At 54.7% G+C, this 16,841-nt stretch overlaps 1 protein-coding gene across 1 annotated transcript; it reads right to left on the reverse strand.

Annotated features, from left to right (window-relative positions):
• Positions 1–247: 247 nt before the first annotated feature.
• Positions 248–790, reverse strand: LOC128716763 (uncharacterized). Its single transcript, XM_053811370.1, has one exon. The coding sequence runs from the start codon at positions 788–790 to the stop codon at positions 248–250; it is 543 nt and encodes a 180-aa protein (XP_053667345.1).
• Positions 791–16,841: the final 16,051 nt, after the last annotated feature.

Below are 16,841 nucleotides of genomic sequence, written 5' to 3' on the forward strand. Positions count from 1 at the left end.
AGCTAGCGAACGTCACTCCTCTCACTGTGGCCACCACCAGCCCGGGATGAGCGCTTTCCCATAAACGTTGTATGGGATAAGCCTCGGTGGCGACCACTGCCACACTCTGCACCTCATCCACCGCCCATCTGCCGTTGTCCCGAGGCGGCACTTGTATAACTGACAACGTCCACCCCCTGCTCCCGCGCCGTCTGCAGCATCAGGTCCTGCGCTGATCTGCTGCGCCCGAGGTTGATCTGCAGGACCTTTATTGTCGTCGAGGACAGGACGGATGTCCCACCCGGTGCGGGCCCTTGCAGACCGCACAGCAGATCTTCGCGTTGCAGGTCCTCGTCACGTGACCCGGCTGACCGCAGCGGAAGCACGCTGCCGATCGATCTTCCGGGCTCCTGCACCCGTCCTTCTTTTGCCCGTACTCCAGGCACCGGTAGCACCGCATCTTGCTCCGCGTCAGCGGTGGCACCTTCGTCGCGACGCAGGACATGTGGAGAACTCGAACATGCTGGTTCTCCAGCTTCTCCGCTGCCCGCGTCGACACCCGCACGTAGGCGATCAGCGTGCCGTTCCAAAACTCCGTCAGGTGGACGGCGGACTTCGGAACCCTCTCCTGCGTCAGGCTCTGCACCGCCTTCGCCACGTCCGACGCCTCCGCTAAAGGGTCGACCTCGAGGAGCTTTACTTCCAGCGTGTCCGCCACGAGGCGTGCGGATGATGGTATTTCCGCCTTCGTGCAGACCTCCTGCACCCGCTGGATGACTTCCTCGGAATTTCCGCCCTCCTTGACGTCCATGACCAAGCGGTCACGCGTCGTCCGTCGTCCAACACCGAGTGCCTACTGGATGTCTTCCAGCTCCGGTGCCGTCCGCACCAGCCGGTAAACATCCGCCCACGTTTGCCCCTCGCCCGGGGCAATCTCAATGGCATCGGGCCGACTCTGCTTCGGCTGCGGGGCCATTCGGCGTGAAGGTTGGTGCTGTCGCTGTTGCCGCTGCTGCGGCTGCTGCTGCTGTTGCTGGACGAGTTGCTGACGACTCGTGCCAGCACCCGATCGCGGTTGCTGCTGCTGCTGCTGGGTCGCTTGCTGGCGTGCCGGCTTACGGCGCACCACCTCGGCCCAGGAGCCGCCTTCCTGGTCCGGAGACGGCACCACCGTAGCCGTCGCCGCACCTGCTCGTTCCAACTGCTGCTGCTGCTGCTGGTGTTGTTGCTGCTGCTGCTGCTGCTGCCGCCACTGCTCCGTAGCAGTGGGACGTGGGGGACGTGGGACCGTAGCAGCCGCCCGCTGCTCCTTGTTCTGCCCACGCGTAGCATCGCTCGACAAGAACTGCGTCAGCAGCGCTTGTTGGCACGCCCGTTCCTGTCGGAGTTCTTCACTGAGACGATCGATGTCTCGGCGAGCGAGCTCCTCCCGCTGTCGTGCTTCATCCCGAACAAGCTGCATTTCCTGCCGAAAAAGCTCCTGGGCCAGACGCATGTCTTGTCTGGCCTGGTCGGCGTTCGCGTCCATGCGCTGGCGAAGCGTCGCCAGCTCCTGCTGCAACTCCTTGATTATCGTCCGCAGCTGTTCGTTGGAGAGGATCGCCTCTCCCATCAGCTTGCTCAGCTTACTTGATTCCGTCTCCGTGCTCGCAGTTGTACGTGACAGCAGCACCTTCGGCTCCGGTGCCGTGGAGCGTCTGGACGTATCCTCGTCCACGGACTCCGTCCTAGGACGAAGCGAGCGCCCGGGCAGAGGCATGTTGATATTGTATTTTCCGCACTTTATGCTGGATTTATTCCCCCTAGCAGGAGAACGCCAGCAGCGGACTGCCTTGTTTGCCCACTCCTCTATCCACACGAATTTTCCTACTCGTTTTTGTAAAAATCAAAAAATTCGAGCAGAATTCGAGTGGTCGAAACAGTTGTCGAATCGACCAGTTTCGAGTACCTGCCGGTCCTACACGACTTCCCCGAATTTTCTGCGCACTTTTTATGATTCGAGCACTTTTCGGGCAGTACTGGTCAATTTGAAAATTTTGCCTCCAGGGTATCTGCCGTCATTCGATTTTTGCCCGCGGGGTCGAATGTGTCACCTCAGAAAATGTCAAAAAATAAAATTCCGATTTTCGGTTGATTCGTATTCTACACGTAAATACAAGCACTCTGGTGCAAACCGCATGCAGATCGGCAGGAAATTGACGAAGTTATTCACTGTTTTCTAATAAAACCGTCTTTCGCGACCACGTGGCCCCAGCGGTAGCACCACACGCACTTTTTTCACTGCACGTTTTTTGTCAAAAATGGTCCGAATTCCACCCGGTTTTCGATGATAATCCACTTATGGGCACTATATCTCACTATTTCCAGCAGATCCGGTCACTTTTAAGCTAAATTTGGTGCAACTCGAAAGTACGCCAATGTTGTTGTATTGCACCGCACTTTTTGCCAACACAGTTTTTCACCAAAAAATCGCCGAAAATCGTCCGGATGCGATTGATTGTACTGGATGGCCGCCCACACTTGCGATATTATCGCTTTTCCCGGCGTTTAAACGTCTTTAAACACGTAAAATAGCACCTTAAATTCCCCCTTACAAAATGTATGGGGAGAATGTTTACACTCAAAATTGTCAATTTTTAACCGATTTTCAATCGGATTTCGCCTATTTTTTCAGATTCAGACTCCTCTCTCTAAGATGCGTTTGTGGATATGCCGCACGATGGGGTGCTGCAAAAAATTGTTCACCGCCCACTTTCGCGGCACCACCCCGCGACAAGGACCGCGGCTCGATCCGCGGGTGGTGGTCACACGCACGCACCGACACCGTTACACTACACTTTGAAACCGAATATCTCCGGCGCCAGTGAACCGATTTAAGCGATCCGGGGCTCAATCGAAGCGTAATTTTAGCGCGCACCTTATTCGCATACTTTTGCGATCGTTCGTACGCACACTTTCCAAAGATTTTTAGATAAGTGTTCAAAAAACATTTTAAACACTCCTAAAAAATATTTGCACTAGACGACGATTTTTTCCCGACACAGCACTATAAACGACTTTCGCGCGCGCAACTTTTGAGCCGTCTAACGTCCCGATCGGACCAATAGTTTTCTTATAAATCGGGTTTTTATGGTTCCAAACTCCAAAGTTATTGAACTTTTTGCCAAAATTTTTTGCTAACACCTTCAGGACCAGGATCGGGGGCGCAATACGTGAAACCGTCCCGATCGGTCAATTTTTCACGAAGTTATTGCACTTTTTCAGTAAACGCACTTTTTCACCCGCGGAAACCGCGAAAAATTCCGCGGACGCACTTTTCTACACGGGAGGCCAATGTCCAGGGGGCCGAATCAGCATTCACCTACGGTCCAATAAGTCACCGCGAAAAGTCGCGAGTTTTTTCGCGGTGGGTGGTGGGTGGTGGGTGGGTGGGTGGATGGGATGGTGTTCACCTCACTCCCCTCTTCGAGACGCGTCGTTAGAGGGGTCGCACGCCCGGATCGGAGCAACTTTACGAAGTGACCCCCGAAGGCCCGCCAGGCTCAGCCAGGAAGCCAGGGCGGACACAACCCAAAAATCACCGGGTGCTCTACGCGAGTGTTCCTCCCGGACGAAAATTTGAAATCAACGGCCGATCAGCAGCCGGACCGGTTCTTTTAACACGTTGACTGCCGTGTCACCCAAAAAGTGGGTGACGGCGATACTTCTCACCAGGCCGCTTTTTGGGTGACAACAAATCGGCTCGACGTGCCGTATACGGAGAGTACGAATACTACGAACGTGCACAACCATCTGGTTGTTGTGTTGGTTGGTTGTGTACGTGTATTTGCGCTCACTGTTGTAAAAAACGAGATTTAATTTTCAAAGAACTTCATTTTTTATTACTATTATGTATAATTCGGTAGCATTCTTCACACTTTTGTGGCTGATTTGAACAACCTGGACAATATTTTGTCGTTTTTTTAATATTTGATCGTGCTTTTGCCCGTACCATCTCGTTTCTTTTCATGGAATAACAACGTTGACATGCACGCCTAACGGGGTTTCCTGCATTATTTTTGCGTATAGCAATGACATGATTATTTTTTTTCTCCAAATTTCGTGTAACATTATTGGCAGGCAATCCTTATAATTGTTCCGCTATAATTTCTCGGAAGTTACGGATATTTATATTTTTGTTTGTTGCTTTTTTATAAACCACACATGCGTTTACAACTGAAATTCCGAGCAAAAGCTGTATGCCTAGTTTGCGATACCATTTTATACCTCTTCTCATGGTCGTAGCATATGACACCATTTGATCTGAGTAGTCTATTCCACACTTTCCCTTATTGTACTCCAGAACGGCCAATGGTTTTAGTTTTGTTACCGAAGTACTTGAGGAAGGACCACCAAAGGTTTTATTGGTCTGTACCAGAATAGGTTCGTGTTTTGTTGATAGTAGCCTCACATCTCGGATGTCTTTCCATTTCAACTCCACTCCATTCATAATTTAGCCAATTCGTAACTTGTATAAAAGTTATCTATATATAATGTTCGCCCTTGGTCGAACAATTTTTCTGCAAGATGCACACACACATTCTGCGCTAATCCAGTTTCGCGGATCCCTTCAGCTGATTTACCTGAATAAATTTTCATTGCCCAGGTATAACCAACGTTCGCACAAAGTTCAAACAATTTGATACCGTATTTGTGCGCCTTGTTCGATATGTATTGTCTGAAGACCAATCTTTCACGCCATGGAATCAGGGATTCGTCTATCACAATATCCTTATCAGGAGTATAAGTTTTTTGAAATGCATCTTGAATTTGGTTAAAAAATGGCAATATTTTTCCTACTCTATCTTGTGGAGTAATAGTATCATTATCGACGAAATGTATATTGCTCAATAATAATTCAAACCTATTACGAGACATTACGCTGCTCGGTAGGCTAAAGTTATATACATTCTTTTTTGACCAATAATTGGCAATAGGGCTAACATTTACGAGCCCCATCCATAATAACAAGCCAAGAAATTGTTTTATTTCTTGCGGATTAGTTGGCTTCCATTGGTGCATTCGAGCTTTCGGGGATAGCTTCAATCTGTTCAATTTTTGCAGCGCATAACGGTTTGTTTCTTGTACGAGCACGTTTATAATATTTTCGTCGACGAATAACGAAAATACACTATACGGATTTACATCGCAAGCCAAGTCTACATTTAGCTGATTTCTATGTTCAAATGTAAATGATTGTTGTCGACCGCTGAATTCATGCCATTGAATTTGTTCAACTTCTGTCTTTTGAATACTGTTGATATTTCTTTCTTCTTCAAACAGTAATTCACCAAAAATATCTTCAAGAGCGCCTTCATTTTCACTCAGATTGCAACGTTCATCATCGCAATCAGAATCTGATGAATCAAGTACAAAACGCTTTCTCTTGCTTGGTTGTATGATTTCTTCCTCATCACTATTATCTGAATCGAAGTTAGGAATATCATTTCCACCAATCTCGTCATCGCTGCTAATCGATTCACTATTAGGTGATTTATCCATGCTCAGTTGAAAACGGTGAAAATTTTACAAAAGTATTGAATTGCAGACGAAGCAAGAAGCGAGTGAGCTCGAACAATTCTAAATCACTACTAATTAATAACCTTACCATGTTTACCTACATGCATGCATACCATCACACATGCATGCATACCTACATGCATGCATACATGCAAAAACCAGCGAGTATGATACACGAAGTGAGCGAGGCACGTTATACTAACACATAAAAGTATGTGACCTCTTCTCGGAAACGCTTCGTGCGGCCTGACTGAGAATTTTGATCAAAACGGCTTGGCAGTCAACGTGTTAAGCACGTGGAAAAAATTGCCGCCCTTTTTGCACCAAACTTTGCCCGCGAATAACTCCGCGAACTCCATCTATTCTGCGGATCTTTTTGAACACACTGGTGCGCCTCGATGGCGCCCGTCTTTTGCCGCGTCGCTTTTTAAAATCCGTTCAGAATTTCACAAGATATTCGTAAAAAACGGATCCGCGAATATCGCGACCAAACTTGGTGGGGGGGTTCAGGATCGCGGTTCCGTCCCCAATACCAAAAACCACTTGGATCCAATCACTAGAACAAAAGTTTTCCTCACTTGCACTTTTTTTCACACGGAGCAGCGTGGATTAGGTCCGTTCACTTCGGCTGCCAGACACAGACTACAGGGATAACTGGCTTTTTTTTTTAAGTGAGATTGCTTTATTGAACTATTAGCACATTTACAATAGAGCATTCTCTCGCCAATCCCACCCCATCACCCGCGAAGGTTGTCGTAAGGGGTGAGAACGAATATGCCACCTAATGTGGCCTCCTAATGCCGTGCACGAGTGCACCTTTCATTTTATTTTCTTATTTTTCAAATAATATAATAATTCCGTTTTCCCTTTTGATTAGCGAATACCCATCCTTTTTTCCCGCTTCTTATCGGCCGCAAACTGGAGCCCCCCTGGGCCTCAATATCACACGCGTGAAACCCACTAACGCGACGAGGTGACTGCCTCCGCGGCAGCCGCAGCTTCAGCCGCCGTAAGGCCGAGGTGCGAGCGTTCCTGTTCCTCATCGTCGGTACTGGTGTCGTACGGCTCATGCTCCCAGAACCGTCCACGGAGGATATCGGCGAGGCTCTCGCGCCGTCGGGCTCGCCATCGAGCGACCCGTTCGCGAACTGCTGCTCGCCGAGCCTCCGTCGTCGGGGATGGGGGTGGCGATGGCGGACGCCCATCCCGCCGCTCCTCTCGTTCCTGCGCCCGTTGCCGGTTTCGAACGACGTTGCGCCGATCGTACCGAGCCCGTCGAACAGCCTCGGGATTCGGACGATGAGCGTTGTCTGGCAGCATTCCCTGGGCCGCCAACATAGTCCGGAACTCGTCCCAGTCACGCTGCAGCGCATGCTTGATTCGCTTGGCGGCCTCGCACACGTTACTCCAGTTCTCCGGACACTGAAGCATGTGGCCTACAAGCGATTCCGGAACTACACCGTCCAGCAACTCTCTCCGGATGGCAGCGAAGCGAGGGCACGCGAACACAACATGTTCCGCGCTCTCCGCAACGCCGGGGCACCGCGTGCAGTCCGGGGATGAGGTGAAACCCATGTCGCTCAGGTATTCTCGGAAAAATCCGTGACCGGATAATACCTGCGACAGGTGAAAGGTCACCTCTCCGTGGTTCCGCGACTGCCACGATCCAATGTCCGGGATCGTGCGGTGGGCCCACCTGACATATCTACTCGCTCCCTCTGCGGCGGCATCAGCATCCCACGCCGACTGCCACTCGGCGATGGTCCGCTGCCGCTCCTCTATCCGAAGCTCGCCGCTGGTGCGCATTCCTCGGCGACTGTGGACTCTGGTATCCTCCTCCACCGCTCTGTAGATTGGCACGAGCCCAGCCATCCGCACGGCAGTCTCATACCGGACCGTCGCAAACGCCTGTGCAACGCGAATCACCGAAGATCGCTGGACCCGTTGTAGCAACCTGCGACACTCACGATTCGCCAGAGCACCGTACCAGACCGGGGCGGCGTAGCGCATGACGGAGTCTGCGACTGCCGCCAGCAAGCGAGACTTTGACGTCTTCGGCCCCCGGTGGTTCGGCATTAGGCGGTTGACTGCCTGTGCGACCTGCGTTGCCGTTGCCGTATCGGTGATCGCCGTCACGTGAGGTACCCAGGAGAGGTGGTCCTGGAGCCTCACCCCCAAGTATTTGAGGGTACGAGAGTACGGGACGACCATGCCGCCAACGGTGATGGTAACTCCAACCGGAGGTTTCTTAAGACAGGAAATTATAGTCATCTCCGTCTTGGCGTGTGCCAGCTCCAAGTGGTGCTCGCGCAACCACCGGTCTACTGCTGACACAGCCTCCTCCGCTGTAGCTGCTGCCGATGTAGGAGTTGTACCCGGTGCAAGAAGGACGAGATCGTCCGCGTATCCAATGATCTCGGCACCAGGCGGCAGCGGAACGCTGAGCACACCGTCATACATCACGTTCCACAGGGTCGGGCCCAGGATGGACCCCTGTGGAACCCCGGCAGTGATGGGACGTACGACGGGGCCATCACGTGTGTCAAACAGCAGCTCGCGTCCCTCGAAGTATGACCGGATGATGTTGACCAGCATCGACGGAACTCGCTTGGTGCGCAACGACTCGGCAATGCACTGCCAGCTCGCCGTATTGAAGGCGTTGCGAATGTCCAGCGCAACCACCATCAGGCAGCGCTTGTCCACGGCGTTGGTGCGGCCAAACGACATGGCCCCTCTGCCCGCGTCGACAACGCGCTCAATCGCGCTGATCGTCGAGCGCCCCTTGCGGAAGCCGTACTGGGCACTGGAAAGCTGCGGTGAGTCGATGTCCTCAAGGTGTTGGTTGAGGCGATTCAAGATGAGCTTCTCCAGCACCTTGCCCAGCGCGTCCAGCATGCAGAGTGGCCGGTAGAATGAGCTCTCACCCGGAGGTTTGCCCGGCTTTGGCAGCAGCACCAGGCGCTGCCTCTTCCACTGCGGCGGGAACGTCCCGCGGGCCAGGCAGTCCTGATACACACGGAAGAAGACCTCCGGGTACTTCCTGATCGCCGCCTTCACCGCAGCGTTCGGGATGCCGTCCAGGCCAGGAGCCTTCCTCGAGCTCATGTCGGCGACGATGGCCAGCAGCTCGTCGCAGGTCACGTCTGCGGCTGTGGCCTCGACCGAGTCAACGACGACGTCCGTGTCAGGCCACGAAACCGGTGGATGGATGGATGGATGGAACAGATCAGAAACGATCCGCTCCAGCTCGACGCGGTCGGTCTCGGGCGGCACACGACTGCCACGCAGCCGAGACGTCACCACCCTGTACCCCGCACCGAACACGTTCTCCTCGGCGATGCTGATAAGATTGTCGAATTCCTGCCGCTTGCTGGCTCGAATCGCCTTCTCAAGGTTGCGCTTCGCCGTGCGATGATCGGCCGCCGCGATGCTGCGCTCCTCCAGGTCGATGGTGTGCCGGAGCTGCTCACGCGCTGCCAGGCAAATCCCACGCAGACGCTCCACCTCAGGCGACCACCAGTACACGTTCCGATGGGGATCGCTGTGCAGCCGAGAGACCCGCTGCATGGTGATGTCGCACGCTTTCGTAAGAGCGGACACCATGCCCGCATCAGTCGCAGCCAGCTCGACGAAGTTCACATCTTCGAGTGCGTGAAGGAAAGAAGCTTCATTGAACTGCTTCTTCGTCTTCCACCGCCTGCCAGCGCATGGCGCGCGCTGCCGGTTGGCCTGTGGATCACGACGTGACGACCGCTGCGACTGGCCCTGCAGAGAGTGCTGCGCATCTCTCTGCAACTGTGCGGGTCCCTCCACCACGAACCTGATCAGCTGGTGATCGGACCGGGGAAATGGGAGCATCTCCCAAGCCCCTGCCCTGACGATCGACGGACTGGCAAAGGTGACGTCAATCACGCTGGACACAGTTGCTCCTCAGCCGATGAACGTTGGCTCGTTACCCTGATTGAGCGTCGACAGTCCCATCCGCTCGACCAGGTTCCACAGCTCCATGCCGCGCGGTTCGGTCCTCGCACTGCCCCACTCCGTGTGCCAGGCGTTGAAATCGCCGGCAATGACGACTCTGGAGTGGGCAGCGGTCTCGAGTTCCACGGCTTCGAGGAACTGCTCGAACTCGCGCGTGGGACGACGTGGTGGCGCATAGCAGCAAATAAAAGTGACTCCAGCCACCAGACCGGGCACTGCACTGCTCCACACCCGTTGGATTGGGTGTGATCCGGTGGCCACCACTGCAGCCCTCCTCGCCCCGTCGTACGCCCAGTTCCCATTGTGCGAGGGCGGCCTGTACATGTCCGACAGGAGCAGGACGTCGGCTCGATGTTCGCGCGCTGCTTGCAACGCAAGATCCTGCCCTGCCTGACAGTGGTCCACGTTGAGCTGCAACACCCTTACTGCGAAGAGACTGCCGAGCGGACGCACGAACTATGGCCCACATGGTGGGGACCACCGCAAACAGCGCACTTCACTTCGGCACTGCAGGTACCGGCCCGGTGACCGTCGACGCCGCAACGGATACACGTAACGCCACGTGACCGCGTTCGAGACAGCGGTAGCAACGCAGTCACGCCGTTGGAGTGGCCGGTGCTTCCTTCGCCGTGCTAATGCAGTCGCACAGCGCCATTCGCCGCCCCACGAGCTGCTTGGCGACCTTGGCAGGAAGGCGAACGCGAGCCCGCTTCGTGCCGTCCTGAAGCTGCCACATGCTGACAGACGCAATGCCAGCACAACCCTGCAGCTCCTTGTCGAGCACCTCCTTCAGGTCTGCCTCCTGCGCCAACGGATCCACGTGGCAGACGATGAGCTCGCTCATCTCTATTACGAGCCTGGCCACTCCGGCATCCCCAACTATTCGCTGCACGTCGCGCAGCACCAATGCGGAATTCGCCGATCGACTTAGCTCCATCCGCAGGAGAGCTGCGTGTGTTCGTCGACCGATAAGGATATGGCCAACGAAATCCTTGTATTCCGCGTCCTCCTTGATGACGCGCCGGATCTTCGCGTAGATGGAGTCCCATGTTTGGCCCTCCGCTGGCGCGACCTCCACCAGATCCTGTCGCACACGACGCGACTTTCGCTGCTGTTGTGGCTGCTGCGGACGTTGCTGCTGCTGCTGCGGACGCTGCTGCTGCAGACGCTGCTGCTGCTGCTGTGGTCGCTGCTGCTGACGTTGCTGCAGCGGTTGGCGCATTTGCGGAGGGCGATACATCGAACCCCCTGCTGCGATTGTTGCCGCTGCTGCTGCTGCCACTGCTGCTGAGCCGGCTGCTGGCGTGCCGGCTTACGGCGCATCACCTCGGCCCAGGAGCCGCCTTCCTGGTCCGGAGACGGCACCACCGTAGCCGTCACCGCGTCCACTCGCTTTTGCTGCTGCTGCTGTTGCTGCTGCGGTTGCTGCACCGTAACCAGCTGTGCCAGCAGGCCAGCGACCATCTCACGCTCCTTCCGATTCTCCTCACGCAGGTGCAGCACCTCTTGGCGATGGCTCTCCTGCATCGCCGCGATATCTTTGCGGAACTGCTCCGCCTGCTCCGCCAGCTGCAATCGTACCAGACTCAGCTGATCCTCCAGAAGCTCGATAAGCCGCTCCATGGTTACCCCCGTCACTGCCGCGCCCGAGCCAGTACTGCTCGTGTAAGCAGCTGCGCTCGTGGCCTTAGCCTGCTCAATCGCTAGCTTTCGTACTACCACCGCCGGTGCCAACGACGGTCTGGTGTCCGTCGACGTACCCCTTGGGCGGAGAGTACGGTTTGTCGCCATCGAAAATGTTCAAGAAAATATTTAAAAAATATTTTTCCTACCTTCCATGAGGTTTTAGCGCCTTATTTTACTTTTCGAGCAGTTTCAAGCAGTTGTACTCCTCGAAGAAAGTGCCCGAATCGAGCAGTTTTCGGCCCCCGGATCTCTCCCACAGTGCGTAGAAATACCATGTATACCAGTTCTGCTAACCAACAACTCTCACTGTAATGATCCTTCCGCAGGTTCACCTACGGAAACCTTGTTACGACTTTTACTTCCTCTAAATCATCAAGTTCGGTCAACTTCGGCCATGACAACTGCAGCTCACGGAGGAACCGCGGAAGGTGTGCCTCCAGAGACCTCACTAAATAATCCATCGGTAGTAGCGACGGGCGGTGTGTACAAAGGGCAGGGACGTAATCAGCGCTAGCTAATGACTAGCACTTACTAGAAATTCCAGGTTCATGGGGACCGTTGCAGTCCCCAATCCCGACTAAATGAGCATTTGGGTGATTTCCCGTTCCTCTCGGAATGGGGGCGCCAATTGGCGAGAACACGCTGCTGCCCACATTGTAGCACGCGTGCAGCCCAGAACATCTAAGGGCATCACGGACCTGTTATCGCTCATTCTCACCTTGCTAAACACAAGTTGTCCCGCTAAGCAGGGCAAACGTGGCCGACGACCACCCGTGAAGGGGCCGCCGGCCTTGACGTCAGGTGCGCCCGAAGGTGCACAGCTGACAGCGTTCTAGTTAGCTTGTTTGAGTCGCGTTCGTTATCGGAATTAACCAGACAAATCATTCCACGAACTAAGAACGGCCATGCACCACTACCCTTAAATTTGAGAAAGAGCTCTCAATCTGTCTTACCTCAATAAGTTCGGACCTGGTAAATTTTCCCGTGTTGAGTCAAATTAAGCCGCAAGCTCCACTTCGTTTTTTTTTTTTTAACAAATGCAGGTTTTATTGTTCATAAACATTATGTTCCAACAAACAATAGCGTAAACCCACGCTCTTGACGCACGACGTTGCCCGCCAGGGATTTGTCGTGCGTCATTACGAACCCTTTCGGATGTCCCTTCCCAATCTTCTTTATTAAATTGGATCGTATCTTTACCCGCATATTAAAGGCGTACGCTTGCTGAGTCCGCATGACTCACTCATACTTTCCCTTATCGAAGCTCTCAACAAACTAACCCGCCATCTATCGATCAGACCATTCCGCCTCGCTGGCGGAAGCCTCCTCCGCAGGTGTCCATCGCCGACCTGCAGCTCGACGGCGTCTTTCGTTCTCACGTCTATTTCGCCGAGACCGTATGGAGTCCGCCTCCGTTGGAGTGGACCGACGACGGCGCGTTGTCGAAGGACCCTCCCGTTGGACCCGAGCTCTCCACACTCGCTGCATAAACAGTCGCCTCTCGTGGCGAACTCTAATCGTCTCAGGGGAAGGTGGTTCTCCTCTACTTCTTCGAGGAATTGGAGGGGGAGCTAGGCCTGCTCGCTCCGCCTCTACTGCCGCCCGCAGTACTTCGTCATCTCGAGCGGCCCGTGCTGCTGCGACGTCCGCAGCCAGTCGCACACGTGCCCGATCCTCCGCCCTGCCACGAAGCCGTCGGTTGCGGGCAGACCGTTGACGTGCTGCTCGAGATTCGTTTACCCGTCTCGTGATGTCTTCTATGATGACGTCTTCGACCTCTTCGCCGAAGAGTGCGGCCACGCTTTCGAGGACCACTTCCTCGTCCTCGGCGAAAGCCGCTTCCGCTCGACCACTGGTGAGGGCCTCCTCATCTCGCCACAGCTGCTGCAGCACCGTGGTGATGGTTTTCGCTGCCCTTTGGATGCGGTCCCACCACTCCGCACTCTCCAGCAGCTTCTCGGCGATGTTGCTTAGCTGGACCGATTCGGGTGTCCCCCAGCCCAACAGCTCACGTCGGATTTCCTCAAACACGGGACACTCGAACAAGACGTGGGCCACCGACTCGACCGACCCCACGCACCGTGGACACTCCGGAGACGAAGCGAAGCCGCAGACGTGCAGGTACTCCCGGAAAAATCCGTGTCCGGATAGCATCTGCGAAAGGTGGAAGTCCACCTTCCCATGCTTACGTCCCGTCCACCGGTGCAGGTCGGGAATCAGGCTGTGTGCCCACGTCTGATAGCGGCTGGCCGATGGTGTTGCCGCCGCACGGTCCCACGCGTCCTGCCACTGAATCATCGTGGCCGCTCGCTCCATTGCTCGTGCCTCCTTCCTGCTGGTGCCAGGTTCAGCCAGCAGCCTACTGTGGCACCTTGCGTCCTCCTGGATGACCAGCCAATACGGTGTCAGACCGGCCATCACCACTGACACCTCGTAGGACACCGAGCGAAACGAGCTCGACACCCCACGTGCCAGCGGCTTCTGCACTTGGGCCAGTCGTCGGCGACACCACTGCATATTGGTCGCCTTAGCCCAGATGGGCGAGGCGTACCGGATGCCGGACTCTGCAACTCCTGCTAGCAATCGCCGCTTGGCCACCGCCACCGCACGAAGGGCCTTGTCCGCGGCCGCTTCCACGTGCGGTTTCCACGAGAGTTTTTCGTGGAGTTGTACCCCCAGGTAGCGTATCGATCGCTTCGACGTGCAGACCACTTCGCCGACGCGCACAGGAATTTCCAAACGTCCTCATCGCAGACTCGAGATGAGCACCGCCTCGGTCTTGTGAGGGGCCAGACTAAGATGACGCGCATCCAGCCACCCCATCACCGCCTCGATCGCAGCCTCAGCAACCGTCGCCGACACATCGGGTGTGCAGCCCTCGGCCAGGATGGCGATGTCATCGGCAAAGCCGACGATGGCCCTGCGCCTCTCGGGTGTGAAAGGCGCGGAGACTCTCGCTCAGGGAGGCCGCCGAGCCACCCCTACTAAAGAGCCGCCAACCACGAGCCAGGGGCCGTTGCCAGAATCTGACATTGTAATGGATCCCCCGAATTTTCTACGCACTTTTCAAGATTCGAGCAGTTTTCGAGCACTAACGTCCAATTTGAAATTTTGTCAGCGGGGTACTGCTCGCCGTCCAATTTTTGTCAGCGGGGTATTACGATGTCATACGGGACATGTCAACAAAATGTCAAAAAAATTTTCCACTTTTTTCACTCGGAACGTTTAGATTGCACAAATACAAGGCTAGCGGTGAAAACCGCAAGCAAATCGGCCGAAAATTGGCGAAGTTATTACCGATTTTGCATTAAAAACTGTCACTCCCAACCACGTGTCCCAGCGGTAGCACCACACGCACTTTTTTGCACCACACTTTTTGGTCAAAAATCGTCCGATTTTCATCCGATTTTTTTCTTTCGGCAACTCAGGGGCACAAAATCTTTCTTTCAAGCACTAATCCGGACCGTCCAGGCCAAATTTTTGTGTATTTTCCAAAATGCCCTACTGTTGTTGTTGTTGTTGTTGTCCTCAGTATGCGCAAATTTGCCACCACAGTTTTTTCACTCGAAACCACCGTAATCCATCAAATATCGTTTGATTTCACTAAATAGCCGTCCACCCTTGCAAAATAATAGTAATTCACGATCACGAATCGTCTTTTAATGCGATAAAATCACCCAATACCTCCCCCGTACAAAATGGATGGGAGGAATGTTTATACACAAAATTGTTAATTTTTCACCGATTTTCTTACTTTCTTCGCTAGAAACACTTTAAATTACGCTTCATTACACGATTATAGCTGGAAAAAGCCCTCTCCGAGGTATTTTGCACAATTTTTTTCGCCTTATTTTGTAAAGCACACAGGAGACACGTCTTAGCTGCTCGAACTGCTCGAATCCACTATAGGGATAACTGGCTTTTTTTTACATCGTGGGAAATCTTCGAAAGATACGGGCGAGACCGCATGCCGGATTTTTACCGACTAAACCCCACGATGTGCGCAGCCCGCATCTCCCTCACATATCGCCGCGAGGCATGGTAGGGGATGGGGTCTGGCCCTTATGACAGGCATTAATGCTCGGACCCTTGGTTCCGCTTGTAGCCATCCTAATGACGCTGCTGCAGCCGATGACGACTTCGCTGTGGGGTGCCCTTGCACCACACCGATGGGGTTAAGTCCACCTTAACGCCCCGAAGTACAAGCAGCAGTTACGGAAGCCTTCTCGTCGGACGACATCGCACGTCGTCGCGATTCATCATTGCCGCTCTCGACGCTGATGAAAAGATCCGCCGGTGAAGCGGGATCCTGCTCCTGTTGCTGCTCCTGCAAGAGTCGTACTCGCACCCGATGCCGGCGTACTCGCTCCCTGATGATGACGCGCCTCGCAAGGATCGCCAATGACGGTGGCGATACAGGGGGGGTAGTGCGTTGCCTCTCCTCCCTGAGAGCTGCACGGGCACGTCTTCTCGCTTCGTTTCGCCGCTGGTTTCGGGCAGTCAACACGGCCTGACGTATCGCCGGATCCTCCGGTTGACGGTTGGCTGCGTTGGCGGCCGCCAAGTTGGCACGCTCCTCATTCCACTGCCGTTGCAGAGCGGACGTCACGTATACAGCCAGCTCCGTGAGGGTACTCCAGGAGGCCTGATTCCGAAGGAGATAGGACATCAGGTTGTCCGGGGTGAGGTCCTCGAATCCTCCTCCACTCAGGAGCTGATGGCGGTAGGCTGCAAACGCTGGGCAGTGGAAGACTGCGTGCTCTGCTGTGTCCTTATCGTGATGGCAGCGGGGACACTCCGGGGATGAAGTGAATCGCTTGACAAACAGGTAATCGCGGAAAAATCCGTGTCCTGACAATACCTGTGCCAGTGCGAAGTTCACTTCTCCATGCTTCCGCGCGTGCCATTGCTGGATATCGGGGATGACGCGGTGCGCCCAGCGGACGTACCTCGACGCGTTTGGCGCCGTCGCGTCTGCATCCCATTGCCGCTGCCACATCTGGATGGTGATTTCGCGTTCCTCCTTGCGGATCTGCGGATCTGCGTCTCCGTTGCTGCTCTGCTCCCCCGAAGCATGCTGCCGTTGGTAGCAGCGGGCGTCCTCCTTCACCAGCAAACAGATCGGTATGACGCCAGCCAGGACAGCCGCTGTCTCAAACCGCACCGATCTGAATGCGAACGCCGCTTTCAGGAGGCACTGCGCCTGCGTCCTCACTAGAAGCCGACGATTGGCCTGCCGCTCGACCGCCGTGTGCCAGACAGGAGCACCGTACCGCAGGACAGAGTCGACCACAGCAACCAGAAGACGACGTTTGGCGCATTTGGTTCCGCTGTGATTCCGCATCATCAGCGAAAGCGCCTTCGCCACACGAGCAGCCTTCTCGCACGCATGCTCCACGTGCTGCCGCCAACTCAGGTGCTCGTCCACTATAACCCCGAGGTACTTGATGTACTTCGCAGACCGCAACTGCGTTCCCAAGATGTCGATGGGATAGCCCTCGGGGTCGGTCCTCATGGTGGAAATCATGACGACCTCGGTTTTGGCGGGCGCCAACTCCAGACGATGCGTTGTCATCCACTGGCCGATGACATTCACCGCCGTCGTCGCCAGTTGGGAGGCTTGCTGAGGTGTGGTG

Source organism: Anopheles marshallii (assembly GCF_943734725.1).
Source record: "Anopheles marshallii chromosome X unlocalized genomic scaffold, idAnoMarsDA_429_01 X_unloc_1, whole genome shotgun sequence".
In the NCBI taxonomy this organism is placed as follows: Eukaryota; Metazoa; Arthropoda; class Insecta; order Diptera; family Culicidae; genus Anopheles; species Anopheles marshallii.

Excerpts from the sequence above, each read along its gene's own strand:
- LOC128716763 (XM_053811370.1), bottom strand. The coding sequence starts at position 790 with ATGGACGTCAAGGAGGGCGGAAATTCCGAGGAAGTCATCCAGCGGGTG.